This window comes from Dendrobates tinctorius, unplaced genomic scaffold (genome assembly GCF_039654945.1).
Source record: "Dendrobates tinctorius isolate UK_male_01 unplaced genomic scaffold, ASM3965494v1 ptg000183l, whole genome shotgun sequence".
NCBI lineage: Eukaryota > Metazoa > Chordata > Amphibia > Anura > Dendrobatidae > Dendrobates > Dendrobates tinctorius.
In genome coordinates this window covers 9,788,101-9,815,786 of record NW_027361850.1, presented here as the reverse complement: position 1 = coordinate 9,815,786, position 27,686 = coordinate 9,788,101, and the positions used below count along the sequence as shown (strand labels likewise).

Genomic DNA, 27,686 nt, shown 5'->3' with positions numbered 1-27,686 from the left:
GAACAACTTCCTCTGTGTCTCTGAGAAACTGAAGCCGCAGCAAGACCCGGCCATCAGCGAAGCAGCCAGTGTATCTAGGAGACCCATTGGCATGGGATGAATCAGCAGGCAGTGTTTGCCCTAAATAAAGAGCCTGGAGTCCACCCACACAGCCAGAAAATGTCCACTTATGACCTTGAGGGAAGAGCCAGTTGTACGGTGAGAAATATACACTGAGGTTGGGTCTGTACAAAAGATTTCAAAAAAGGAAATTATGGATCAAACTATTTCTATGTAACACAATGGCTAACACTAGTGCATGTGGATGCAGGTCACACCACTGCCTCAACTCCCTCCTCACACAGGTATGCCTGCTGCCAAGCTGCCAGCCATGCATGACATGGACAACCTCCAGAAGGCAGCAGAAAGAATGTCCTTCTTTCCCAAAAGCAGCTTTCTGGGATCTGTCTAGGCCAGGGTTGAAAACATCATCTTTAAAAGGAAAATATACTCTGAAAGAGGGGGTTGTGTATGCTAGATTTCTCAATATGTCTTTCAACAAAGAGCCTTATTGTTCTGACCAGGGCTGTGGAGTCGGAGTCGTGGAGTCGGAGTCGGTGCTCATTTTGGTGGAGTCGGAGTCGGAGTTGGAGTTGGTATAAAATGGACCGATTCCGACTCCTAAAATATATAATAAATTGGGTACAGTAATTCAATGCAGGATGTGCTGAATATTTTTTCATAGGAGTTTGGGAAAGTTATGAAATGTCCTATAAATGGCTGTTATATTCCTGATCTAAGGCTACATTCACACACAGCGTTTTTCCTGTATTTTTTGAGGATACGTTTTTCAGCTGCAAAAGCTGATCATCTTTTTAAAAAACTGCATCACCTGAAAGGTTTTTGAGCTCATAGATAATGTTTTCAATAGCAAAAGCAGATTAGAAATCTGGTCTATCTATCCATTTATCCATATCTGTCTATCCATATCGTATCTGTACCAAAAAGAATGAAAACCGGGTAGTACACCAATATATATTCTGTTCTATCTAAATATCTTGATTATTGGATCATAAAAATGATTAAATGTCTGAGGTTCACATTGTACTACAATAAATTTTTCACTTAAATATAAGCAATATGTGTGGGAGTCGGAGTCGTGGAGTCGGAGTTGGAGTCGGTGTAAGGGAAATTGAGGAGTCGGAGTCGCAGGTTTGGCTTACCGACTCCACAGCCCTGTTCTTACTGCGCTCTGGAGGAGGTGGCGGTATTAATTGTGGCCCAATGCCGCTTCTGTCTAGCCACAGGTGTTATTAATAAGAACAGGATGTTGAGGGTTACTACTATGCACACATAGGCTATGTTCACACACAGCGTTTTTGCAGCCTAAATTTGCACTCTTAGCACATTTTGCTGCTTTAAAGGGCATGTTTTTGCTTCATTTTTTGATGCATTTTACATGTTATGTGTCCACAGTGCTTCTCGTTTCATAAAATTAGTTTTCTCCAAAAATAGCTACAATGTTGCAAAGCCTGTTTGCTGCATTTTTCACACTCTCATTGATATATATATAGATATATATATAGATATATATATAGATATATATATATATATATATATAGCTATCTATCTACACACATACATTATACAGTTGTGCTCAAAAGTTTACATAATAATACCCTGACAGAATTTTTGCTTTCTCGGCCTTTCTTCAGAGAATATTGAATGATAACACCAAAACTTTTTCTCCACTCATGGTTAGTGGTTGGGTGAAGCCATTTAATATCAAACTACTGTTTTCTCTCTTTTTAAATCATAATGACAACCCAAAACATTCAAATGACCCTGATCAAAAGTTTACATCCCCTGGTGATTTTGGCCTGATAACATGCACAGAAGAAACGCCATATGGTATTGTGCTGTTCCATTTTTATAATATATATATAATATATAAAGCTCAATGTGTGTATGTCCGGGATTGGCATCCACACCGTCCCAGCCACAGCCACAAAATTTGGCACAGTCACACGTCTGGACCCCGAGAGCGTCATAGGCTATGTTGTGAGGCGAAATTTTAACCCCGCGCGTTCCAATTCACCAAACAATTTTGCCCCTATCTACACTCACTGGCCACTTTATTAGGTACACCTGTCCAACTGTGTGTTAAGACTTAATTTCTAATCAGCCAATCACATGGCGGCAACTCAGTGCATTTAGGCATGTAGACATGGTCAAGACAATCTCCTGCAGTTCAAACCGAGCATCAGTATGGGGAAGAAAGGTGATTTGAGTGCCTTTGAACGTGGCATGATTGTTGGTGCCAGAAGGGCTGGTCTGAGTATTTCAGAAACTGCTGATCTACTGGGATTTTCACGCACAACCATCTCTAGGGTTTACAGAGAATGGTCCGAAAAAGAAAAAAAATCCAGTGAGCGGCAGTTCTGTGGCCGGAAATGCCTTGTTGATGCCAGAGGTCAGAGGAGAATGGGCATACTGGTTCGAGCTGATAGAAAGGCAACAGTGACTCAAATTGCCACCCGTTACAACCAAGGTAGGCAGAAGAGCATCTCTGAACGCACAGTGCGTCGAACTTTGAGGCAGATGGGCTACAGCAGCAGGAGACCACACTGGGTACCACTCCTCTCAGCTAAGAACAGGCATCTGATGGCTACTTTCAGCAGGATAATGCGCCATGTCATAAAGCTCGAATCATCTCAGATTGGTTTCTTGAACATGACAATGAGTTCACTGTACTCAAATGGCCTCCTCAGTCACCAGATCTCAATCCAATAGAGCATCTTTGGGATGTGGTGGAATGGGAGATTCGCATCAGGGATGTGCAGCCGACAAATCTGCGCCAACTGTGTGATGCCATCATGTCAATATGGTCCAAAATCTCTGAGGAATGCTTCCAGCACCTTGTTGAATCTCTGCCACGAAGAATTGAGGCAGTTCTGAAGGCAAAAGGGGGTCCAACCCGTTACTAGCATGGTGTACCTAATAAAGTGGCCAGTGAGTGTACATAATGGGGAAAAAGTGAAAGGAAAAGTGTTGGAGGCAAATTGACAGCTGCCAGATGTGAACAAGAGGGACTTAAAGAATGAGAGCAATGGCGCCAAAGAGAATATACCATACAGTTGCTAAGGAAGGGCCCTGACATGGGATACTCAGCACACACAGGGATATGAACACACACACAAAATGCGCCACATACTACCACGTGCTTCAACACATATACCACCCTCAGCACACATTTCACCACACATACACCAACCTCGCCACATAAAAGTCCAAACACAAAAGTCGCCACTCAAAACTCGCCACGCTGTCCCAGAGCTGTTTAAAAGATGAAAAATGAGCTGTGATTGGTTGCTATCAGCAACAGTTTTCTTTGTAGACGGTTGTGGTAACTGAGGCCTATTATTCTTATCATTTCTATGGTGTTATCGTCCTTCTGTAAAGCTGGAAATAACACAATTTATTACCATGCCAACACAGACCACCCTCTGACACAGACTGGAGGGGGAGCCCAGTATCACACAGGATAGGATTAGATATACGGCACAGCAGTCAGGATCACACAGGATAGGATTAGATACACAGCCCAGCAGTCAGTATCACACACAATAGGATTAGATACACGGTTTTTATGTGCAATATAACAATTATAGTTTGTTATAACTAACCACAGTTGGTTACTATGCCCAGGCAATGCCGGGATCTTCAGAGATTATTATATATATATATATATATATATATATATATATATATATATATATATACACACACACACACACATATACACACACAGTACAGACCAAAAGTTTGGACACACCTTCTCATTCAAAGAGTTTTCTTTATTTTCATGACTGAATATTGTAGATTCACTCTGAAAGCATCAAAACTATGTATTAACACATGTGGAATTATATAATTAACAAAAAAGTGTGAAACAACTGAAAATATGTCTTATATTCTAGGTTATTCAAAGTAGCCACCTTTTGCTTTGATTTCTGCTTTGCACACTCTTGGTATTCTCTTGATGAGCTTCAAGAGGTAGTCACCGGAAATGGTTTTCACTTCACAGGTGTGCCCTGTCAGGTTTAATAAGTGGAATTTCTTACCTTCCAAATGGGGTTGGGACCAACAGCTGTGCTGTGCAGAAGTCTGGTGGATACACAGCTGATAGTCCTACTGAATAGACTGTTAGAATTTGTATTATGGCAAGAAAAAAGCAGCTAAGAAAAACGAGTGGCCATCATTACTTTAAGAAATGAAGGTCAGTCAGTCCAAAAAATTGGGAAAACTTTGAAAGTGTCCCCAAGTGCAGTGGCAAAAACCATCAAGCACTACAAAGAAACTGGCTCACATGAGGACCGCCCCAGGAAAGGAAGACCAAGAGTCAAATCTGCTGCGGAGGATAAGTTCATCCGAGTCACCAGCCTCAGAAATCTCAGGTTAATCGCAGCTCAGATTAGAGACCAGGTCAATGCCACACAGAGTTCTAGCAGCAGACACATCTCTACAACAACTGTTAAGAGGAGACTTTGTGCAGCAGGCCTTCATGGTAAAATAGCTGCTAGGAAACCACTGCTAAGGACAGGCAACAAGCAGAAGAGACTTGTTTGGACTAAAGAACACAAGGAATGGACATTATACCAGTGGACATCTGTGCTTTGGTCTGAGGAGTCCAAATTTGAGATCTTTGGTTCCAACCACAGTGTCTTTGTGCAACGCAGAAAAGGTGAATGGATGGACTCTACATGCCTGGTTCCCACCATGAAGCATGGAGGAGGTGTGATGGTGTGGGGGTGCTTTGCTGGTGACACTGTTGGGGATTTATTCAAAATTGAAGGCATACTGAACAGCATGGCTACCACAGCATCTTGCAGCGGCATGCTATTCCATCCGGTTTGTGTTTAGTTGGACCATCATTTATTTTTCAACAGGACAATGACCCCAAACACACCTCCAGGCTGTGTAAGGGCTATTTGACCAAGAAGGAGAGTGAAGGGGTGCTACGCCAGATGACCTGGCCTCCACAGTCAACAGACCTGAACCCAATCGAGATGGTTTGGGGTGAACTGGACCGCAGAGTGAAGGCAAAAGGGCCAACAAGTGCTAAACATCTCTGGGAACTCCTTCAAGACTGTTGGAAGACCATTTACGGTGACTACCTCTTGAAGCTCATCAAGAGAATGCCAAGAGTGTGCAAAGCAGTAATCAAAGCAAAAGGTGGCTACTTTGAAGAACCTAGAATATAAGACATATTTTCAGTTGTTTCACACTTTTTTGCTAATTATATAATTCCACATGTGTTGATTCATAGTTTTGATGCCTTCAGAGTGAATCTACAATTTTCATAGTCATGAAAATAAAGAAAACTCTTTGAATGAGAAGGTGTGTCCAAATTTTTGGTCTGTAATATATATATATTTATTATATCTCCATCCAAAACCTTCCCTTTTTCCCCCATTCTATTTGCCTGCCTTCAGCTGCACTGATATCAGAAAGTAAAGTACTCACTGGAGTACAGATGATGGCAGTGAAAGGGTCAGCATCTATCTTCGAGTGTTGTGCTCATCAGAACAATCTACTGCAGCAGGCAGGACATACTCTCCCTGTATAGTAGAGGGTGCTTCTGGAACTAATGCTGCTCTTGCAGTACACTATACAGGGGGCAATGAGGGTCTGGTCATTGACACATATTATAGCCATTACTTATCTTACTGCAGTGTGAGGCGATAGTGCTGTGGGCACAGCAATGTGACAGAAGCCCTGGCTGAGAACAGTAACTCTGGTAACAAACACTGCAGAAGACTTTTCTGATTAGCACAACACTCAGGACAAAGACAGGTGCTGACCCTTTCACTATCATCTGTATTCCAAATTTGTTCGTTCTGAAGGCAAATAGACCTGGGAAAAAGCAGAAGTTAGGAAGCAACTTAAGATGCAATTTTTACCCAACTAAAGACACATCCCATAATAAAGTGGTTTGCAAAGTTTAAGAACTTTATATGTAGGAGAAAATTAGTTAGAAAAATAAACAGGCTCTCCACACTGAGGTTAAAAAACGCCACTGAATAGAATAGCAGCTGCGGGAGCGTGGAGCCAGCTGTGAAACATAGTGTAGCTGGATTCCCCATAGAGAAGATAGAGAGTGTATTACCATCTCTTACTTCCCCATGGCTCTATACACACCACTGAACATGTATACAGTATGGGAAGCACTGACAGTGCTTCCTCCTCTGGGCTCAATGATTATGTGATCATTGAGTATATGAAGGGAGCAAGAGCTGGGACCTAGGAGACCCAGTTAGGCTAGTTTCACACTAGTGTTATCGGGCGCAGCACTCGGCCGCGCCCCCTCCGGTCAGCTCCTCCTATGATTGCATGACGCTACATGCGATCAGCGTACCCTATATTTAGCTTTGGGTATGCTGGTCGTGCGCTGGTACACTTTTTCCGGCGCATCCGCCCTTTTGACGCTGCGCCGAGCGCACAAAAAGGCAACACAGTGCGTTTGGCCAGCTGATCTCAGCACACCATATTGATAAATGAGTTGGCAAAACCTGGGTGTCAAAGTATTCATACATTTCCAATAACAGAGGATTAGCACACTACATCTGTTCAGGTGTGTATTTCTTTTACCTTTTCTAGCTACAACCCAAGTGTGTCCGCCTAGATGCGCCCCTTCTAGATTTACATAACAGGGGTACAATGCCATGAACATCCAGTAGATTACATGTCCTTCAGATACAGACTGTAGGGTAACCTTCAATACATTCAGTAGCTGGCTCACTCTTCACTTTACAGACCTTCGCTCCACAAGATCGCGGCTACTTTCCAGAAAGAGGTTTGGGAACATAAGTGAGATATATGACATATTTAAGAGCCTGTCAGAGGACACTATAACTTCCTCCAAGTGAGAGGTCACCGTTTCCTGGCACCATGTAAACACGTATATCCATGGAGATTCCGCTAAACATCTACTGGTCTCCAGGCCTCCTCTCTGGCACAACTTGACTTGTGGCCTGGTCACATTTTCTTCCTGCTATTGTCTCCACTTCCCATGAGCTCAGACATTTTCCTTCTAATGTCCAACCTCGTGCACCAAACTGTTAACTGTAAAGCAGTATTGGATTACACTTTACTGGAAATACACCAGTCTTTCATGTAGGCCTGAATCACAATTGTAATTCAAGCCGACCAGTTTATAAATGCACATGAACCGGGATTAAAACTAGAAATATTACTTGCTCCACTGACCATAACATTTTCCAGTAACAGATTATTAAAAGACTTTTCCCAAGTCCCAGGCTTTCCTTTTTCTCTCGCGATTGTACATTTATGGTGCTTTCACACTTTGGAGCATATATTTTAAATACTGTGTAAATTTATTAAATGGCAGACGGTCTTTTCTGTCAAAAAGAGAGAATCGGGCATGTCACAATCCACCATAACCGACCCTCCACCGTCTCCTAACATCTGCCATCAAGGAAAGCTGGGATGCTGTAATACATATCAGATGATCACCCAGTCCAACCAGGACAGTGTAAAGTAAGGGCAGAGACACCGATTCCTGTGCTGTGTTGCTTACTGGGCTTCTTGCTGTAGTTTTGATATTAAAACATTATTTTATATGATACAGCTCTTCTAATCCTCTCAATGATGAGCTCCTCTATTTAGTCCAATATTTACACAAGTTCTGGTCATCCCTGCCCTCCACCATTGATTGTCAGCTTTCTGCCTATGCAGCGTGTAGGCAGAAATCTGTTAATGTTGTAGAGTTAGACCGGGCTCATCATTGACAGAACTCGTAGATTAAAAAAAAAAAGATCAAAACTACAACAGAGAGCCCAGTACATGACCCACCTCTGGATTAAGGATTTCAGTCCCTATTTTTGCTGCACTCAGACTAGGAAGCATCATCAGATTCCCTTTAAGCTAGTTACTACCTAACTGAAATAAACTACCCCAAGACAGTGATCAAACACTAGAGACCTGGGAATTTAACACCTGCTGATCTTGTACTGAATTGTGAACAAACAAGTATGCAGAGAAAGGAGGTCTATAAGTTGGACTTAACGTCAGAAAACATGTCTATATGCTTATCACATCAGACGTGTTCTAAAATATTCTACCTAACATTACACTATCAACTCTGAAATTTCATGCTTTAAATTTGATAAAAAATATGTATCTACAAATATACACATACATAATTCCCCATAGGCAGGTACTCTAGTCATTAGAGAGTTGCCATTTATCTGAGAAAGTCACAACCCTGAAGGCATTGAACACATAAATAAATGCATTACATGTATAACCCCTATGTCTTAACTAATATTATAATATTCTTATGAGCTTATGAATTTTAAAAGGCAGCATCATAAAGAAGCAAAATAAAATATCACTACGGCTCACAACGGAGATGATCACAATATAGATTACTCTCATAGAAGTAGCAGCTAGCACACACTGTGCAGTGCCTGCAGGTAAAGAACACAGTACAGAACTAACATCTTATGAGAAATCTGAAGTGTAACATTTTTTACCTTAAAATCTCCTAATTGCTGCTTGATGGCTTCTACTTCAGCACCCACAAGCTCCTGCAATGCACTGCTGCCCTCTGCGGTCAAAATCTGGTGCTTCAACTCTTTTAGTTTCATGTTGAAGTCCTCAATTCTTCCAAGTGTGGCTGCCAATTGCTCCTGTCGATTTTTGCCCCTTTCATTAAGTTTAACACACTGCTTATTCAATGTGCCAAGTTCACGCATTAACGCAATAAGATCGGGTCCGCCCTCATTCTCTAACATAACTCTACATTTCTTTTCGGAGTACTCTACATCGGATTTTAAGCCTTGCAGAGTTTCCAAAAACTTCTGGATGACTTCAGTTTGTGACTTTAGACTGTCCACATCACGTCCCACCGGACCCATGTTATCAAGTTCATCATCTAGATCAGTCAAATTGGAGAATATTTCTCGAACGTGAGCATGAAATTGACCAATTCCTTGAAGTTTTTGTTCCATATTCAAACAACACTCATTCACCTCTTGTTTTACAGTCTCCACTTCATGTTGTACATCTTCTGCCTGATGTAGGAGACTAGAGACATCAGAGCCTTTCGGGGCATCTTCAGTCAAACCTTGAATAAGGTTTTTCATGTATTGAACTTGTGTGTCAAGGTTGTGGAGCATTTCCTGCTGGGACTTCATATTTTCTAAGTTCTTACTGCTACAAGCTTGGGAACCAAGTGCTGCATAGATCTCCAAGTGATGTTTTGCTCCTTCCAGCTTCTTATCAATATTTTTAAAACTATCATTAAGCTCTTTAAGCCTTAAAGACATCTCCTCAACAGACCCAGCTTTCACGTGCAGCTGTTCTGTGACACTGTCCATCCTCTGATTCAATTGGGCTTTCTCCTCTAAAATTTCTTGGTCATCGACTTCAGCAGCTTCAGTTAGGAGATCTGCAGTGCTGTTCATCATCTCCAACAGAGAACGCTTCTTTTCCATTTCACTTTGAAGAACCTTTGCCCTGAGAAGCTGGGCATCAAGCTGCATAGGGTCAAGAGTGACCTGCATTTCTTTCAGTTGGTTCTCACAATCTTCTAAGCAAGGCACAAGATCGTCAACATGTCTTTTGTACTTCTGGGCTTTATGCAAACAATCTTTCAATTTGCAGAGTCTCTCCGATGTCTTCTTCCCAAGTTCATCCCAGTTTGATTTCAGACTCACTAATTGATTTTGAAGTGCAGTTTTTTCTTCGCCAGGATGAGAGGAGAGAAGCAAAGACTCACCTTCAGCAACAATCATTTCATAAGACCCACTATTCTGGTTTAATGTTTTCTGGAATTCCTCCTGTTCCTGAAGAAGAGATTGTAGCTTCTCCAGTTTGGATGACACTGGTTGACACTTGGACTGCTGTATCTGTTTTTCCTCCAACCAGTTTCTCAACTCATCAAACATCTGCTGGAACTGCTGAGAACTGGCAAGAGCTGTCTGCAACCGATTTACACGATCCGCTGCAAAATAAAATACTAAGTCAGTATATATGTGCGATTGTGTGTGTGTGTGAAGATAAAGTGGGACAATCAGACAGGATGAATGATAAAAAGAACTACCTGCCAAATCTTCCATTCCTTTAAGAGGAAGGGCCACAGTGTCAAGCCGCTTTTGAAGCTCATCTTTAAGGTATGGTTCCGCCACAAGGTCAGACAATTCGCTGCACAGGATCTGTGCTTCAGCAATTTCCTGAGAAAGTGACTCTAGTTCTGAGCGAATTCCGCTAGTTTCTTGCAGCTGTTGCTTTACAGCATCAGGTTGGGTGCTAACTGCTGGCTGTGCACCTAACTTCTTGCCGGTTTGCTTTATTTTCTCTGTAAGTCCTTGTAAGACCTCTTGATACTGAGTACTTTTCACAGCAGCTTGGTCAATATGGTCAGCTCTGGAATTCAGACGGTTAGTTAATTCTGTCCACTTCTGGCTGATTTCATGGAAATCATCCTCAACTTGGCTGGTGGATGGAGACTCATCTCCAGGTCCTGTTAGGATACCATAGGCGGCATGTTTTAGTTCTTCATACTGGGCTTTGCGAGCTTCAAATTCCTTTAACATAAACTGGAACAAAAATAACACAGAAGTGTTTGCATAATGTGACAGATCAGAATACACAGAGTCAAGGCACAACAGAGCAGAATACATATATTACAAGCCAGTACTCACAAGACACTTTAATGTCCTAACAAGACTGCTAACGAGACACTTAGCCAAAAAAAATTGTTCAGTGCCAGCCTAACCCTCTATTTACCTAGATTTGTATATATCATAAAACACAGAAGAATAATAACTTAGTACAGTGTGTAACAAAGAACTGTACATTAATAACATCAAACGGATGCAAAAAAAAAGATAACATACTTGATCTAAACATTTCTTGATTTAGCCAAGCATGGACACAGAAAAATTCCTGCCTGACAAAAGGCAGAAGAGAAAAAAAAAAAAGCATTTTTTTTTTTTTTTTTTTTTAAATATAGTTGAAAATACTCTCCCTACCTGAACCTGCTGTTTCTGTGCACTCAACATGTTGGGATCAATGGAAAGAGGCCCTAGAACACTCATCATCAACTCTTTCTCTGTCAGCCACGGCCGTAGCTGGGAGCCAGCAGCTAGGAAGGTTGCCAGCTGGTTGGCAGACTCCTCCAGTTTTTGCTGCCGTTCAGAGGTCACTTGATTAGTTCGATCCCACCGTTCATCTAAATGGCAATGAAGAAACACATAAGTCGCTGTTTTGTTACAGTATTCATAAAATAAAGATTACTTCATCTTCATAGACGTCATGTCAAGGTGCAATTTCAGTAATACATTTTAATTCAAATGTCGTAGGACTGATCTGAGGGTCTTATCCTCCTACTGCCACAAGAAAAATTGTAATAATTGTTCCATTGGGTGCAAAGATATAAAAATATATATCAATTTTCTGTGTTCTAATTCATTCTTACTAAGCTTTTCCAGCATCTGCCTCCAGGTCTCAGCCTCAGGGAAGTTGGGATACTTCTCCAGCAAATCTTTCAATTCAGCTTTCAACTTTTCCACTTTTTCAGAGCGCTGCTCGAGTTCAGATATATATTCCTGAAGAGGAAAAAGAAATGAGCAAAAAACCTCAAGCAAGTTTATTCGCCAATTGACAACAGGCCAACAGATGCAGCTGCCACTGTTTTCAATGTGGAGTTTAACTACAGTGGGGCAAAAAAGTATTTAGTCAGTCAGCAATAGTGCAAGTTCCACCACTTAAAAAGATGAGAGGCGTCTGTAATTTACATCATAGGTAGACCTCAACTATGGGAGACAAACTGAGAAAAAAAAATCCAGAAAATCACATTGTCTGTTTTTTTTTCATTTTATTTGCATATTATGGTGGAAAATAAGTATTTGGTCAGAAACAAGCAATCAAGATTTCTGTCTCTCACAGACCTGTAACTTCTTCTTTAAGAGTCTCCTCTTTCCTCCACTCATTACCTGTAGTAATGGCACCTGTTTAAACTTGTTATCAGTATAAAAAGACACCTGTGCACACCCTCAAACAGTCTGACTCCAAACTCCACTATGGTGAAGACCAAAGAGCTGTCAAAGGACACCAGAAACAAAATTGTAGCCCTGCACCAGGCTGGGAAGACTGAATCTGCAATAGCCAACCAGCTTGGAGTGAAGAAATCAACTGTGGGAGCAATAATTAGAAAATGGAAGACATACAAGACCACTGATAATCTCCCTCGATCTGGTGCTCCACGCAAAATCCCACCCCGTGGGGTCAGAATGATCACAAGAACGGTGAGCAAAAATCCCAGAACCACGCGGGGGGACCTAGTGAATGAACTGCAGAGAGCTGGGACCAATGTAACAAGGCCTACCATAAGTAACACACTACGCCACCATGGACTCAGATCCTGCAGTGCCAGACGTGTCCCACTGCTTAAGCCTGTACATGTCCGGGCCCATCTGAAGTTTGCTAGAGAGCATTTGGATGATCCAGAGGAGTTTTGGGAGAATGTCCTATGGTCTGATGAAACCAAACTGGAACTGTTTGGTAGAAACACAACTTGTCGTGTTTGGAGGAAAAAGAATACTGAGTTGCATCCATCAAACACCATACCTACTGTAAAGCATGGTGGTGGAAACATCATGCTTTGGGGCTGTTTCTCTGCAAAGGGGCCAGGACGACTGATCCGGGTACATGAAAGAATGAATGGGGCCATGTATCGTGAGATTTTGAGTGCAAACCTCCTTCCATCAGCAAGGGCATTGAAGATGAAACGTGGCTGGGTCTTTCAACATGACAATGATCCAAAGCACACCAACAGGGCAACGAAGGAGTGGCTTCGTAAGAAGCATTTCAAGGTCCTGGAGTGGCCTAGCCAGTCTCCAGATCTCAACCCTATAGAAAACCTTTGGAGGGAGTTGAAAGTCCGTGTTGCCAAGCGAAAAGCCAAAAACATCACTGCTCTAGAGGAGATCTGCATGGAGGAATGGGCCAACATACCAACAACAGTGTGTGGCAACCTTGTGAAGACTTACAGAAAACGTTTGACCTCTGTCATTGCCAACAAAGGATATATCACAAAGTATTGAGATGAAATTTTGTTTCTGACCAAATACTTATTTTCCACCATAATATGCAAATAAAATGAAAAAAAAAACAGAATGTGATTTTCTGGATTTTTTTTTTCTCAGTTTGTCTCCCATAGTTGAGGTCTACCTATGATGTAAATTACAGACGCCTCTCATCTTTTTAAGTGGTGGAACTTGCACTATTGCTGACTGACTAAATACTTTTTTGCCCCACTGTACATATTTTGGACCCCCCCAATCAGTCACTAAAACAGGAGCCTCACCCAACACATGTATAGATGCACATTCATTAACATTTTCTATTCTTCTCAATAAGGTATCCACTGAGAACCCATTACTGAAGAACCCCCCCACATTTTTTTTTCCGACACCTATGCTAATTTTCATTTGTGCCTGAAAAGCGTTCTTGAGCATCACATTTTCCATTGCTTTTGTCTTCAGCCAAAGTTGAGATAAACGCCAGTGGGAGCTGCAGTTCTGAGCAAATGTGCACATAGTTACATAACCCGAACAAAAGACAGAGGTCCATCAAGCACAACCTTTTTCCACCTGTTATACGTTCTCCATCGCTAGATTATATATAGCCCACAGAGCCATTTGTTGTGAGAAAAAGCATCTAGTCCTTTTTTAAATGCTTATATGGTATCTGCCATTACTAGCTCTTGTACCCTTTCCTATTTAGCTGCCATAATCGCCTTTCTTCCATGTGTAATGAATGCCCCCTGATCTTTTGTAAGATCCTTACAAGGAATAAGTCATGTGCCTTTATATTGACCACACATCTACTTACGTATTTTGCGGACTGTAAGATGCACCACAAATTTTGGGAAGGAAAATAGGGGAAACATTTTTTTAGAATAAAATAGTGGTCCATCTTATAGTTTGAATTTACAGTAGCTTACCAGGGTCTGTAAAGCAGAGTCACAGAGGGAGCCAAGATCTCAGTCTGCGCAGGCGCCACCTCCGGCAGCCATTTTCCCAAAGCACACTGCCAGGCATCCTACAACAGCAACCCTGACTCCTGGGAACCGTGATCTATCTCTGTCTCTCCCCCGGTAAGCTACATTTGGATTATAAGAAGCACCCTAATTTACATACCAAATTTGGGAGGAAAAAGTGAGTTTTATAATTCGAAAAATATGGTATATATGTAAGTATATCACCTCTGAGATCTTTTTTCTAAGCTAAACAAGTCAAATTTTTGTACCTTTCAAGGAGAAGCCTTCCATTCCATGTAATATATTGTAGTTGCCTGCCTTTGAACTAACTTCCCAATATCTTTTTCTTTACATTTGGAGTTCAAAACTGGATCCCATATTCCAGATGTGGCCTTACGAGTGATTTATAGAGGGGTCATAAAACACTGGGATCATAGGTTTTTAGCTCTCTTTTTATACAATTAAAAGTATATTTGCTTTTGCGGCTGCTGCTTGACATTCAGTACTGCTGCTCAGCTTACGTGTAACCAAAAAACCCAAGTCCTTCTCCTGTTCTGTAGTCCTAAGTAGATTTACATTTAATATACAGTTGTGTGAAAAAGTGTTTGCCCCCTTCCTGATTTCCTATTCAGTGAAAAAGTGTTTGCCCCTTCCTGATTTCCTATTCTTTTGCATGTTTGTCACAGTTAAAATGTTTCAGATCAGCAACCATATTGAAATATTAGACAAAGATAACACAAGTAAACACAAAATGCAGTCAGCTTTTAAAAGAAAGTCTTTATTATTAAGGGAAAAAGAAATCCAAACCTATAGGGCCCTGTGTGGAAAAGTGATTGCCCCCCCTCCCTTAAAACAAATTAACTGTGGTTTATCACATTTTTGGGATGCAGAGTTCAAATTCCCTAGCCACACCGGTGTCAATCAAGAAATCACTTAAATAGGATCTGCATTACAAAGTGAAGTAGACCAAGAGAGTCTCAAAAGCTAGACATCATGCCGTGATTTCAAGAAATTCTGGAACAAATGTGAAACAAAGTAATTGAGATCTATCAGTCTAAAAAAGGTTATAAAGCCATTTCCAAAGCTTTGGGACTCTGGCGAACCACAGTGAGAGCTATTATCCACAAATGGTGAAAACATGAATCAGTGGTGAACCTGTAGCCAGCCGACCAAAATTACCCCAAGAGCGCAGCGACTACTCATCCAAGAGGTCACAAAAGACCCCACAACAACATCCAAAGAACTGCAAGCCTTGCCTCAGTTAAGGACAGTCTTCATGACTCCACCATAAGAAAGAGACTGGGCAAAAATGGCCTGCATGGCAGAGTTCTAAGACAAAAACCACTGCTGAGCAATAAGAACACAAAGGCTTGTCTTAGTTTTGCCAGAAAACATCTTGATGAACCCCAAGACTTTTGGGAGAATACTGACAAGACATGTCCCATTACATCTCGCACAGACGTAACGCAGCATTTCAGAAAAGGAACATCAAACCAATATTAAAATATGGTGGTGGTTGTGTAATGTTCTGGGACTGTTTTGTTGCTTCAGGACCTGGAAAACTTGCTGTGGTAAATGGAACCATGAATTCTGCTTTCTACCAAAAAATCTTGAGGGAGAATGTCCAGCCATCTGTTTGTGACCTCAAGCTGAAAGGCACTTGGGTTAAGCAGCAGAGCAATGATCCAAAACACACCAGCAAGTCCTCCTCTGAATGGCTTAAGAAAATAAAATTAAGAGTTTGCAGTGGCCTAGTCAAAGTCCTGACATTAATCCCATTGAGATGCTGTTGCATGATCTTAAAAAGGTGGTTCAGGCTCGGAAACCCTCCAATGTGGCTGAATTACAACAATTCTGCAGAGCCAAGTGAGCCAAAATTCCTCCAGAGCGTTGTAAAAAACTCATTGCCAGTTATCGCACACGCTTGATTGCAGTTGATGCTGCTAAGGGTGGCCCAACCAGCTATTAGGTTTAGGGGTAAATCACTTTTTCACACAGGGCCCTGTAGGTTTGGATTTCTTTTTCCCTTGCTAATAAAGACCTTCAATTAAAAACTGAATTTTGTGTTTACTTGTGTTATTTTTGTCTAATATTTACATTTGTTTGGTGATCTGAAACATTTAAGTGTGCAAACACGCAAACAAATAGGAAATCACTTTTACACACAACTGTAAATGCAGCAATATGAATACTCAGGCCTAGATGCATTATGCTACATTTATCAACAGTAAACCACATCTGCCCAAGCAGACATCTTATCTAGATAGTTTTGTAATATTATATTGTCAAGCTCAGTTTTTATTATCCTTCAAAGTTCTATGTCATCAGCAAAGACTGACAAATTACTTCCAATCCCATTCACAGGATCATTAATAAAGAGACTTGGGCCCAATAATGATCCTTGTGGTCCCCACTGCTGATTTAACCCATTTAGGAAATGTAGTGTCTGAACATAGGGTACATATCTTCCTGCTCATTACACATAAACCCATACCAGTGTGACCCGCTTGTCTGCTTTATGATTTGTATTTCTTTTTAAACAAAGGAAAAAAATGTACCAGGAAGGCGATAAATCAAAATGGCTCAAATGGAAGTTGGAGGAGGTATCTTTAGTAGACAATCTTTGCTTTTTCACTGCCTGACACAGAATTGGAGACTTACCTTGTTCTGTTCAGCTTGTGCTCTAACAATCTCACTCTTTGTTGGAGAAACATTGACAGCTGTAATCACTTTTTCTTTAGACTCCAACCACTTCAGCATCTGATTAGTTTCTTGTTGAACCTTCTTCATCTTTTCCAACATGGTGGACAACTGCCCCTCACGGTTATTTAGCGCCACTCCAAGATCTTCATACTTTTGAGTAATCTCAGAAACATCACACTGAATCCCAGTCAAATCTATTAAAACAGAGTATGGTGTATAGAGTAAAAAAAACCCAAGGAACACGGAATGAGAAGGACAGAACAGCACATGGACAGACATGCTCACCTTGGCAAGTATGATATCCATTAACATTCCCTACTGTGCTCATTGAGGCCGCCAGAACAGAACCTGAACAGGACAAGAAGGCAAAGCAAGGACATCACAAATATGGTACAAGCACAGACAAAGGCACATTAACACTGGACAATACAAATATTTCACAATGTAAAATGTGTTCTATAGATATAGTAAATGATATTTAGGTGTCAAACTATCTAAATCTATTGAGAATCAAGCACATTTTCACTAAAGGTGGTCACACACCTCAACAGATGTCAGCCAACAGTGATGCTTCTCGACTCCATACATATGCATGCTCGGCTCTCAGTGGGGAGAAAAGCTCTGCCAAAAACTTCTTGTGGTGGCTTTTCTCAAATGAGAACAAACAACCAGGCATGATTAAAGGAAACCTGTTAAGTCTATTCATGATGCCCAAACAAAGGGTAGCAAGAATCAGAGCATGGCTGTGCAATTGTAGCCAGGTGGGGACCAACAGAAGAGACATGACTACTAGTATGGCACTCGAGGTCAGCTCTACACGCACTGCTCTAGGTGATTCACATGTCTATCCCAAGTTCCCAACACATAACTCTGATAATCAGAGGATCTATATGACAACTAAACAACATTTACGCAAGTGCCCATTGCTGTGGAGCCAGGGCTGTGGGCTACAACTATACCTCCTAACCAGAGTTTGTATAAAAAAATTATAGTATAAGACTTAATAGAAACCGCAGTACTGTAGAGAACAATTTCTCTGGTATTGTTCTCTGCATAGTAAAGAATGGCTTAAGTTATGATGGATAAAGTAATGCTGACCATATCCACCATGACTGACTGAACTGGCCAATTAGGCCAGGTGATATAATATGTAATGGGGGCAGCAACACAAGATTTTAACATTTTCCCTTTGGAGGAAATAACTACTAGGTGTCTGGAAGAGGCTTCTCTTCCTATTAAAATAAGCATGCATTTTCTGCTTAACCAAGCATGCATTTTTATGTGGGAGTCAGGAAAAAACAACTCTGAGTATTCCAATAGAGAATGAATGGAGCAGAAGTACATATGCCCAACCGACAGAGGCAAAGCACCGTTCTCAACATTGGTAGGGGTTCCAGCAGTCTAACCCCCAGTAATCCGTAAATTATCTTGCAAGATATAGATAGAAGATTATATATAATCTTGGTACCAAGCTTTCAAGACAATGTCTCCAATTCATCAAGACCGACGTTTTCCTTGCCAGTCTAGATGAGGGTGTGTTGTGGAGTCAGACGCTTTTGATTTATAAAGATGTACACACCCCTGCATGATCTGGAGCATCTGATTAGAGACGTACGCCTCAATCCATGCGCACTGTGAGTATTCTCCGGTCCTGCAACCGGAGAGGGCAGTCATGTGACCACAAGTATAAAATTTGCATTCTTCCAGCCACAGTCCGACTAGACGTGTGCAATGTCGCTCAATACACTTGTACTGAGCGAGGCCGTGCATATATGTATTCGGCAAGTGACACAATGTATGCAAATCGCATTCTTGTAGTCATGCACCCGATGCCGGCAAACCCTCACAGCGCCTCCACTGACTGACTGCAGACTTATACTCCAAAGCCAGAAAACCCCTTTAAGGAAGATGATCTTAAAGCAAACCGGTCAGCGGGATTTTGCGACGTAAACTACAGGCACTGTCAGGTTGCCGCTGTTAGACTGATAAAAATGATACCTGGGGTGAAGAAATCAACCCAGAAATCTTGTGGTGATTGTTGTGTATTCAGTGTTAGAAGTTTTCAGTTAATGAGATACCCGTTCTCCAGAGCAGGACTGTAGGCAGAGTCTAATCTTCCTGATCTAAGCCAGAGAAACCAAGGAAAAATCTGCCCACAGACCTGCCACGAAGCACAAACAGTCTGTCTCTATGATGAGGAACATGTTTGCGCTTTTGGGTAGCCTGTGTGAAGGTCTTTCCTTGGTTTCTCTTGCCTAGAGCAGGAAGATAAAGACTCTGCCTACAGTCCTGCCCTGGAGCATGGGCATCTCATTAACTGAAAACTTCTAACACTGATTACACAAGGTGGATTTCCTCACCCCAGATACCATTTTAATCAGTTTAACAGCACCAGCCTGACAGTGTCTATAGTCTACTTTGAAAAATCCAGCTTACAGATTCGTTTTAAGCTATGAGGGTTTGTTTGAGGGAGTGATTGGTTTAAACATCATAACAACATATAACCCTATAATAGATAATTCCATGGACCATATATAAAGTTGCCCTGTTATATTTATATCCTTTGTAACTGCAGAAAAGTGGGTTAAATGTCATAGGTGGTCTCTTGAGGAATTGGGAGAAATAAGGGAGGCGTAAGTAGTGAAATGGGCTTTTAAAGATCATCTTAAATGTGGGAAAATACTGCTAAAGAATATTATTTTGAATGTCAAAATGACAATATCAGGCTGGTTTCACATTTGCGTTTTTTAGCGCTGGAAAAAAACGCTAACCTGCGCATGCGTTTTTTCCCCTATATTTAACATGGGTGCGCATACCTGCGCGCTTGTAAGCGCATGTATGCGATTTTCATGCGCTGCGTTTTTTTGGGGTGTGCGTTGTGATTTTCCAGACGCAGCATGTTGCATTTTTTGGTCCTGCAAAAAAGCGCATGCGCACATATGCGCACGTTTTGCGCTAAAAATGGCCATTATAGCCTATGGATGCGCATATGTGCGCACTGGCATGCTCATGTATGCGTTTTTTTGCATATGCGATTTTTTTTTTTAACCATGGAATTTAGGGGTTTGGGTTAGAGTTAGGGTTAGTTAAGGAGGTTTAGGGTTAGGGTTAGGGTCAGGGTTAGGGTTAGGGTTAGGGTTAGGGTCAGGGTTAAGTATGGTTTGGTTAAGGGTTAGGGTCAGAGTTAGGGTCAGGATTAGGGTTAAGTATGGTTTGGTTAAGGGTTAGGGTCAGGGTTAGGGTTAGGGTTAAGTATGGTTTTGTTAAGGGTTAGGGTCAGGGTTAGGGTTAGGGTCAGGGTTAGGGTTAGGGTCAGGGTTAGGGTTAGGGTCAGGGTCAGGGTTAGGGTTAGGGTTAGGGTCAGGGTCAGGGTTAGGGTCAGGGTTAGTTAGGGTTTAGGGTTTGGGTTAGGGTTAAGTATGATTTGGTTAAGGGTTAGGGTCAGGGTTAGGGTTAGGGTTAGGGTCAGGGTCAGGGTTAGGGTCAGGTTTAGGGTTAGTAAAGTCATGGTTTGGGTTAGTGTGAGGGGACATCCAATGTTGGAAAAAAACGCAAACGCGGTAAAAACGCACTAAAAACGCATACAAACGCTTAAAAACGCTGCGTTTTTTTCATGCATGCTCATAAAAATGCTTGAAAAAAAAACGCAGCAGTTGTATGCTTTTGTATGCGTTTTTTCAATGCGTTTTTTTGCGGGAAAAACGCGCTGCAAAAAAAAGCAAGTGTGAAACTAGCCTTAGTCAGTGATTCTGTCCATTCTGTAACTTTTCTTCGGTTTTTTTTTTGAGGGGGGTGTAATTGTTACAAGCAAAACAAATTTTTAAAAAATATCTGATTTAACAAAAGAAAAATCAGATACAAATGCATCCTATAACTAGAAGATCACTTGGCATGAATAAGGTTTGTCAAACAACATTATGATTTATACACTGACTGCTTGGTATAAGTAACCTATCAATGTATTCCAATATACAGGATTACAAACTATGACAGCACCATTCAAATAACTCACAGTAATCTGCAAAGGCCATTGAACCATTGGGGATGCAGATAAAGATGTTTCTATATAGCAGACCCAGGCAAACTTCCAGCCCGGCTGTTCCAGACTAACCTGCGGTCTGAGACCGCAAAAGAACTGAAACAGTGTGCCACAGGCTTCCCACCCCACCCACTGCCCACTCAGGATGCAGAGCTGGAGCAGGATGCCAAGTATGTTTTTTTTTCATGCATATGGGATATTTGTATGTATATAGGAGACTATGTGGGGGGCTCATACTGTACATCAGTGTTCCCCAACTCCAGTCCTCAAGAGCCACCAAAAGGTCATGTTTTCAGGATTTCGTTAGCATTGCCAAGGTGATAAATGCATCACCTACAACAGGTAGGAATTCCATCACCTGTGAAATACTAAGGAAATCCTGAAAGCATGACCTGTTGGGGGCTCTTGAGGACTGGAGTTGAGGAACACTGCTGTATATGATAGGCTATGTGGGTGGAGCGCATGCTGTATATCAGGGGCTATGTGGGGTGCATGCTGTATATCAGAGGCTATGTGGGGCGCATGCTGTATATCAGAGGCTATGTGGGGAGCATTGTTTCTATAGCAAGACTATCTGGGGGCTCACACTGAAGGTAGGAGGCTATGTGGGGGCTCATGTCAAAAGCAGGAGGCTATGAGGAAGCTCATTGTATATAGGAGGTTTATACTGTATATAGGAGGCTACGTGGGGGCTCACTGTATAGGGGGCTCATATTGTATATAATAAGCTATGTGGGGGCTCCTACAGTATATAGGGGGCTGTCAGCATATTTCTGCTCAATATTAAGTCATACAAAAAATATTACAATAATTATGTTAATATTGATATTGAACAGAATTAATTTTCCACAAAAGTCAAGGTCTCTCATGTGGCACCTCAGGAAAATTACTTGCCCACCCCTGCTACATAGCTTTACCATGGAGTATAGACATTCATCTTTCTGTGAACAGAACAGGTTTTTACTACCAAGGGCTTTTTACTGCTAATTGCAGTGGAGCACAGCGATGCTGTAAGCGAGAGACTCCAGCGACTACCTCCTGTCAGTGTATCGCCGGAGGCCGGGTAGAGCAGTAATATCACCAGATGTAACTGTTCCACACATGAGATTGCCGTGGGACACTCAGTAATGGACTATGTTGGAAAAGATAGTATTATGTGTTGGTTTATTATTTTATTTTTGTTGCAGGAGACGAGGGCGCCTGGGATTAGGCGTTCAGTAAGTATGGTAAATTAAGATTCAATAAAGGAGTCTGTGTAATTATTTCAAATAAAGGACTTTATTCTGGCTGTGTCTTTATCATGTAACTATAGGATTAGTAATGGATAGGTGTCTTATAGATGCCTCTCCATTACTAACCTGTGGGCTTGATGTCACCTGACAATGCAAAGATGACATCAACCCCACAAATATGAACCCCACTTGCCACCGCTACAGGGCAAATGGGAAGAGCAAGGCTAATTGCCAGAACTGGTGCATCTATAAGATGTGCCATTTCTGGGACGGCTGAGAGCTGATGTTTTTCGCCTGGGGGGTGCCAATATCCTTTGCTGGTTCGATTTTATAGGGGGACCCCATGTCAATTTTTTTCTGGGGTTCCCCTGTAAACTAGCCAGTAAAAGCTAAGCAAACAGCTGTGAGCTGATAATAGCCTGAGAACCTTTATGGCAATTGGCTCCTTCCCAGAATAACATCTGCCCTCAGCCATCGGCTTTCCCTCTGCTGGCTATTAAAATTATGTGGGAGCCCACACAATTTTTTTTATCAATTTTTTTGAAAAACAGATATTGCATTTCACGCAGATTTCTGACAGGTGCTTTTTTGTTACAGCATATGTAGGTTAATTATGTTAATGCTCCTACATAAGCTGGTGTGTGTGTGTGTGTCTTTATTTAATATTAATGAGGGTATCTGGCTGAAGAGGTTGAACAAGGAAATTACATCAGAATTTTTTTTTTCAATAATGTATCTTTATTTAGCTCTATGGATGTAAAAAAAAAACGCATGAAAATCTGCATCAAATCCGCATAAAAACCTTGTGGATTTTTAACTGCGTTTTCTGCCAAGAGAGGCAGAAACCGCGCAGAATTTTACAAAAGCAAATCCGAAACGTGCGCACATAGCCTAAGAGTATGTGCACATGCTAAGTATTTGCAGCAAAAATTTCTGCACCATTTCTTCATTTCTTGGAAGGGAAAATGTTGAGTAGAATAGGCACATTTTTATGCAGATTTTCCCCACTCAGTAGTATGGGTGAAATCTGCAGCAAAAACGCTGAATGAATTGACATGCTTCAAATTTATATCTGCTGCAAATCTGCAAGGAAAAAATAAGCAAAGTGTGCATGAGACTTCAAGACTCTCATTCACTTTGCTGGCACAAGAAAATCTTTAAGGCTTTGTGACAAAACTGCGCAGAAAAGAGACACGATAAAATTGCAACATGTGCACAGACCATAAGATTATTAGTTTATGTATTACTTCTACTATATTGTGTCCTAATTATCCCATATATAAAGGGATTTGCAGTCACATAACGCTCAAGCATTGTATAAGAATCAAAATACAGAACACCCTGCTACAACTCTCCACCGTTTTCAAGATTTCTGCTTGTTGAGTGAATGGAATTTTACATTTACATTGGCAATAACTTAATGATCAGTGAAGGTCTGAGTGCTGGTACACTAATCACCCTTATCACAAGATGGAGCAGCAGGTTGGATGCCTGACACCCACTCCATTCAATCTCTGTAAGGCCTCTGTTGTATGTTACAGTACTAATCTTTTTTTCATATTTTATTTTTCTACAGGATGAAGGAAACAGTTCAACAAGCGTTGTGCATAATGTTTAACGAATGTGACACAATGGTGACATTAGATGGGCATGGTTATTGTAATCACAGATCAGCTTTAACACTTAAAACCAAGGACAACTTGGATCCCTCCTTGTAGATTAGCCATTCAAGTGATCTATGGCTACATGTTAAAATTGGCCTCCAGTTAGACTCCGCATTCTGTACTTGTCTAACCAATAATTACTCCATCACCATAATGAACTTCTATTCTTAACTAAATGAAGTCGCTACTAAAGAAACCCCAGGAGTCCGAGATGGAAATAGAAATTCACATTCAATCACCCATTTCCACAAAATTAGTACATAACTGCATAGATGCATAGGGAGAGCCTAAAATATCTAATGCTTTAAACAATAAAAAGTCAGCCCTAAACTGACCATTTTGTTTAGATGTGATGTCTCAAAGGGAACCTGTCAGCAGGATTGTCCTCAGTAACCTACAGACCGTGTCAGGTCGGCACCGTTCTACTGATTACATTGATACCTTTGTTGATGAAATCCATCTTGTGATTGTCGTTTATTCTTCATTTTCAGTTTTGAGCTAATGATATGCTCGTGCTCCAGGGCGGCCTGTGTGGGGGGTGTCTTTATGTGGTACTCTGATTACATACTCTGATTACATATTTATTTGTATGGCTTGCTTGTGGGAGCTTTTTTTTTTTGCTCCAACAAAATGACGCCGCCAGCTGCAAATGCTTTCAATCTGCGAAAGAACTGCGAGTGGGCGGGTTTTGCGCAGATTATGAGCATTGCTTGCCAATAGGTGCTACTGCGCATGCGCCGCCATTTTGCAGGAGCAAAAAATAAAAAATTGGTTCCAGCAAGATGTTGGTGAAACATGTGCAGTAGCATCTATCGGTAATGCATTATTTAAGGCAGGATCAGTGATTTGTTATAAGGCCATAAGAATGCATATGTAAGCAGAGCGCCACATAAAGCCCCCCTCCACCCCACAGGCCGCCCCAAATCACCAGAATCTCATTAACTGAAAATAAAGGTTCAACAACCACAAGATGGATTTCATCAATCCCGGTATCATTTTAATCAGTATAATGGTCCCAACCTGACAGTGTCTGCAGTTTACTTAGCAAAACAATGATTATAGGATCGCTTTAACTGTGTTGCTGCTAAAATGTGTAATTGTGAACTATAGAAATATTATATTCATAGTCAAACTAAAGTGAATCTAATGAAGCCTAGACTCAGTGCGGTTTTATTAATGTAGTAATATTTTTTATCTAAAAGGGGTTGTCCCATAATTAAAGTACATTTTAATTAATAGATTTTATAATAAAGTTCCACAACTGGATGTTTAAAAAAAAAAAAAAAATCCGTGCTGAGATTATTCTTATGAATGTGCCCCTGCCATGTGCTGTGTAATGGATCTGTCTGACTGTGAAGGAACATAATCTGGCTATGCCACTGATCCTGGGCAGGGAAGGAAGCAAAAGGGAGTATATAAATATTGCTACTTTCTGAGGCACAACACTTCCCTGCTTGTTTTATCACAGGAGTGAGTGTGTGTGTGTCACTATTAATGTGAGATCCTCATAAAGTCAATGACATAAGCGGCAAGAGACACTCACTCCTGATCTACCTCAGGAATATGTCCATGAATGGGACACAGCAAATAGTACATAGCAGAGGCAAATTTATAAGATTCTCTCAACACAGGAACATTTTATTTAACCCCTTCACTACCAAGGGTGGTTTGCACGTTAACTCCCGTGCCAATTTTTACAATTCTGACCACTGTCCTTTTATGAGGCCATAACTCTGGAACACTTCCATGGATCCCGGTGATTCTGACATTGTTTTCTCGTGACATATTGTACTTCATGTTAGTGGTAAAATTTCATTCATATAACTTGCGTTTATTTGTGAAAAAAATGGAAATTTGGCGAAAATTTTGAAAATATCGCAATTTTCCACCTTTGAATTTTTATGCCCTTAAATCACAGAGATATGGCACAAAAAAAACTTAATAAGTAACATTTCACACATATTTACTTTACATCAGCACAATTTTGGAACCAAATTTTTTTTTGTTAGGAAGTTATAAGGGTTAAAAGTTGACCAGCGATTTCTCATTTTTGCAACACCATTTTATTTTTACGGACCACATCACATTTGAAGCCACTTTGAAGGGTCTATATAATAGAAAATACCCAAAAGTGACACCATTCTAAAAACTGCACCCCTTAAGGTGCTCAAAACCACATTCAAGGAGTTTATTAACCCTTCAAGTGCTTCACAGGAATTTTTTGAATATTTAAAAAAAAAAAATGAACATTTAACTTTTTTTCACAAAAAAAATACTTCAGGTTCAATTTTTTTTATTTTACCAAGGGCAACAGGAGAAATTGGACTGCAAAAATTATTGTGCAATTTGTCCTGAGTACGCTGATACCTGATATGTGGGGGGGAACCACTGTTTCGGCGCATGGCAGAGCTCAGGGAAGGAGCGCCGTTTGACTTTTACAATGCAAAATTGGCTGGAATTCAGATCGGATGCCATGTCACGTTTGGAGAGCCCCTGATGTACCTAAACAGTGGAAACTCCCCACAAGTGACCCCATTTTGGAAACTAGACCCCCCAAGGAACTTATCTAGATATGTGGTGAGAACTTTGAACCCACAAGGGCTTCACAGAAGTTTATAACGTACAGCGGTACAATTAAAAAATCATATTTTTTCCACAAAATGATCTTTTCACCCCCAATTTTTATTTTCCCAAGGGTAACAGGACCCTAAAAGTTATTGTGCAATTTGTTCTGAGTACGCTGATACCCCATATGTGGGGGTAGACCACTATTTGGGCGCATGGCAGAGCTCGGAAGGGAAGCAGCGCCATTTGACGATTTTGGCTGGAATTGAGATCGGACACCATGTCACGTTTGGAAAGCCCCTGATGTACCAAAACAGTGGAATCCCCCCACAAATGACACCATTTTGGAAACTAGACCCCCCAAGGAACTTATCTAGATGTGTGGTGAGCACTTTGAACCCCCAAGGGCTTCACAGAAGTTTATAACGCCCAGGCGTGAAAATAAAAAAATCATTTTTTTTCCACAAAAATGATATTTTTGCCCCCAATTCTTATTTTCCTAAGGGCAACAGGAGAAATTGGACCCCAAAAGTTGTTTTGCAATTTGTCCTGAGTAGGCTGATACCCTACATGTGGGGGCAAAACACTGTTTGGGCGCATGGCAGAGCTTGGAAGGGAAGGAGCACCATTTGACTTTTTCAACGCAGAATTGGCTGGAATTGAGATCAGACGCCATGTTGCGTTTGGAGATCACCTGATGTGCGCAAATAGTGGAAACCCCCAATTCTAACCCTAACCCTAACCCTAATGGGAAAATGGAAATAAATACAGGGGGGTGATAACGGGGGTTTGATTTACTATTTATGGCGGTTTTTATATTTGGCAGCTGTCACACGCTAAAAGACGCTTTTTATTGTAAAAATTAATGAGCATGCTGCGTGCTTGACCGCTAAGCGTTTTTTGCATGGAAAAAAAAGCATCAATGTGCACAAAAAGTGCGGAATTCATTTAAAATGAATGGGATGCTTCTTCTATACGTTTTTGAAGTGTTTTGACCGGGACAAACGCTTCAAAAACGCTTACGTGGGCACACAGCCTTAATGTACAGGTCTGCCTTGAAGAGAAATCAGCACATTTTGCATCTGTCCAATGTCTGCTCAGGCCCTACATTCCAACAAATGCATTAATCCCACCAAACACAGGGGTGGAAAGCAAGGTCTTAAAGTGAAGGTGCCGCAATTTTTTTTTTGTATTAAAAATTATTTATATAAAAAAATATTTTTAATACAAAATAATTTTTTTTAACTTTAATTTTTTTTTATTATTATTTTTGCAGCCACTGGGAACTGCCATTTTGCTTTGCAGGAGTGTAAGAGACACTTTCATTCTGCAAATATGGCTGCCCTGGGGATAGGAGACAGCAGATGCCTGCCGACCCTATACCTAGCATTGAGACGCCCCCTGGGCTGTCCAGATCGCAGAAGGGAGGAGAT

At 41.2% G+C, this 27,686-nt stretch overlaps 1 protein-coding gene across 9 annotated transcripts in view; it reads right to left on the bottom strand.

Moving 5' to 3' along the window:
• MACF1 (microtubule actin crosslinking factor 1) overlaps positions 1 to 27,686 on the bottom strand; it is a 292,674-nt gene that overhangs the window by 102,246 nt on the left and 162,742 nt on the right. For all 9 annotated transcript variants that reach the window (XM_073552024.1, XM_073552025.1, XM_073552030.1 and 6 more), the window contains 6 exons: positions 17,039 to 17,101; positions 16,712 to 16,947; positions 11,486 to 11,615; positions 11,040 to 11,239; positions 10,109 to 10,604; positions 8,538 to 10,009 (listed from right to left, as the gene is read on the bottom strand). In XM_073552024.1, the coding sequence (XP_073408125.1) occupies positions 8,538 to 10,009; positions 10,109 to 10,604; positions 11,040 to 11,239; positions 11,486 to 11,615; positions 16,712 to 16,947; positions 17,039 to 17,101 (2,597 nt within the window). The remainder of the gene's footprint in view (positions 1 to 8,537; positions 10,010 to 10,108; positions 10,605 to 11,039; positions 11,240 to 11,485; positions 11,616 to 16,711; positions 16,948 to 17,038; positions 17,102 to 27,686) is intronic.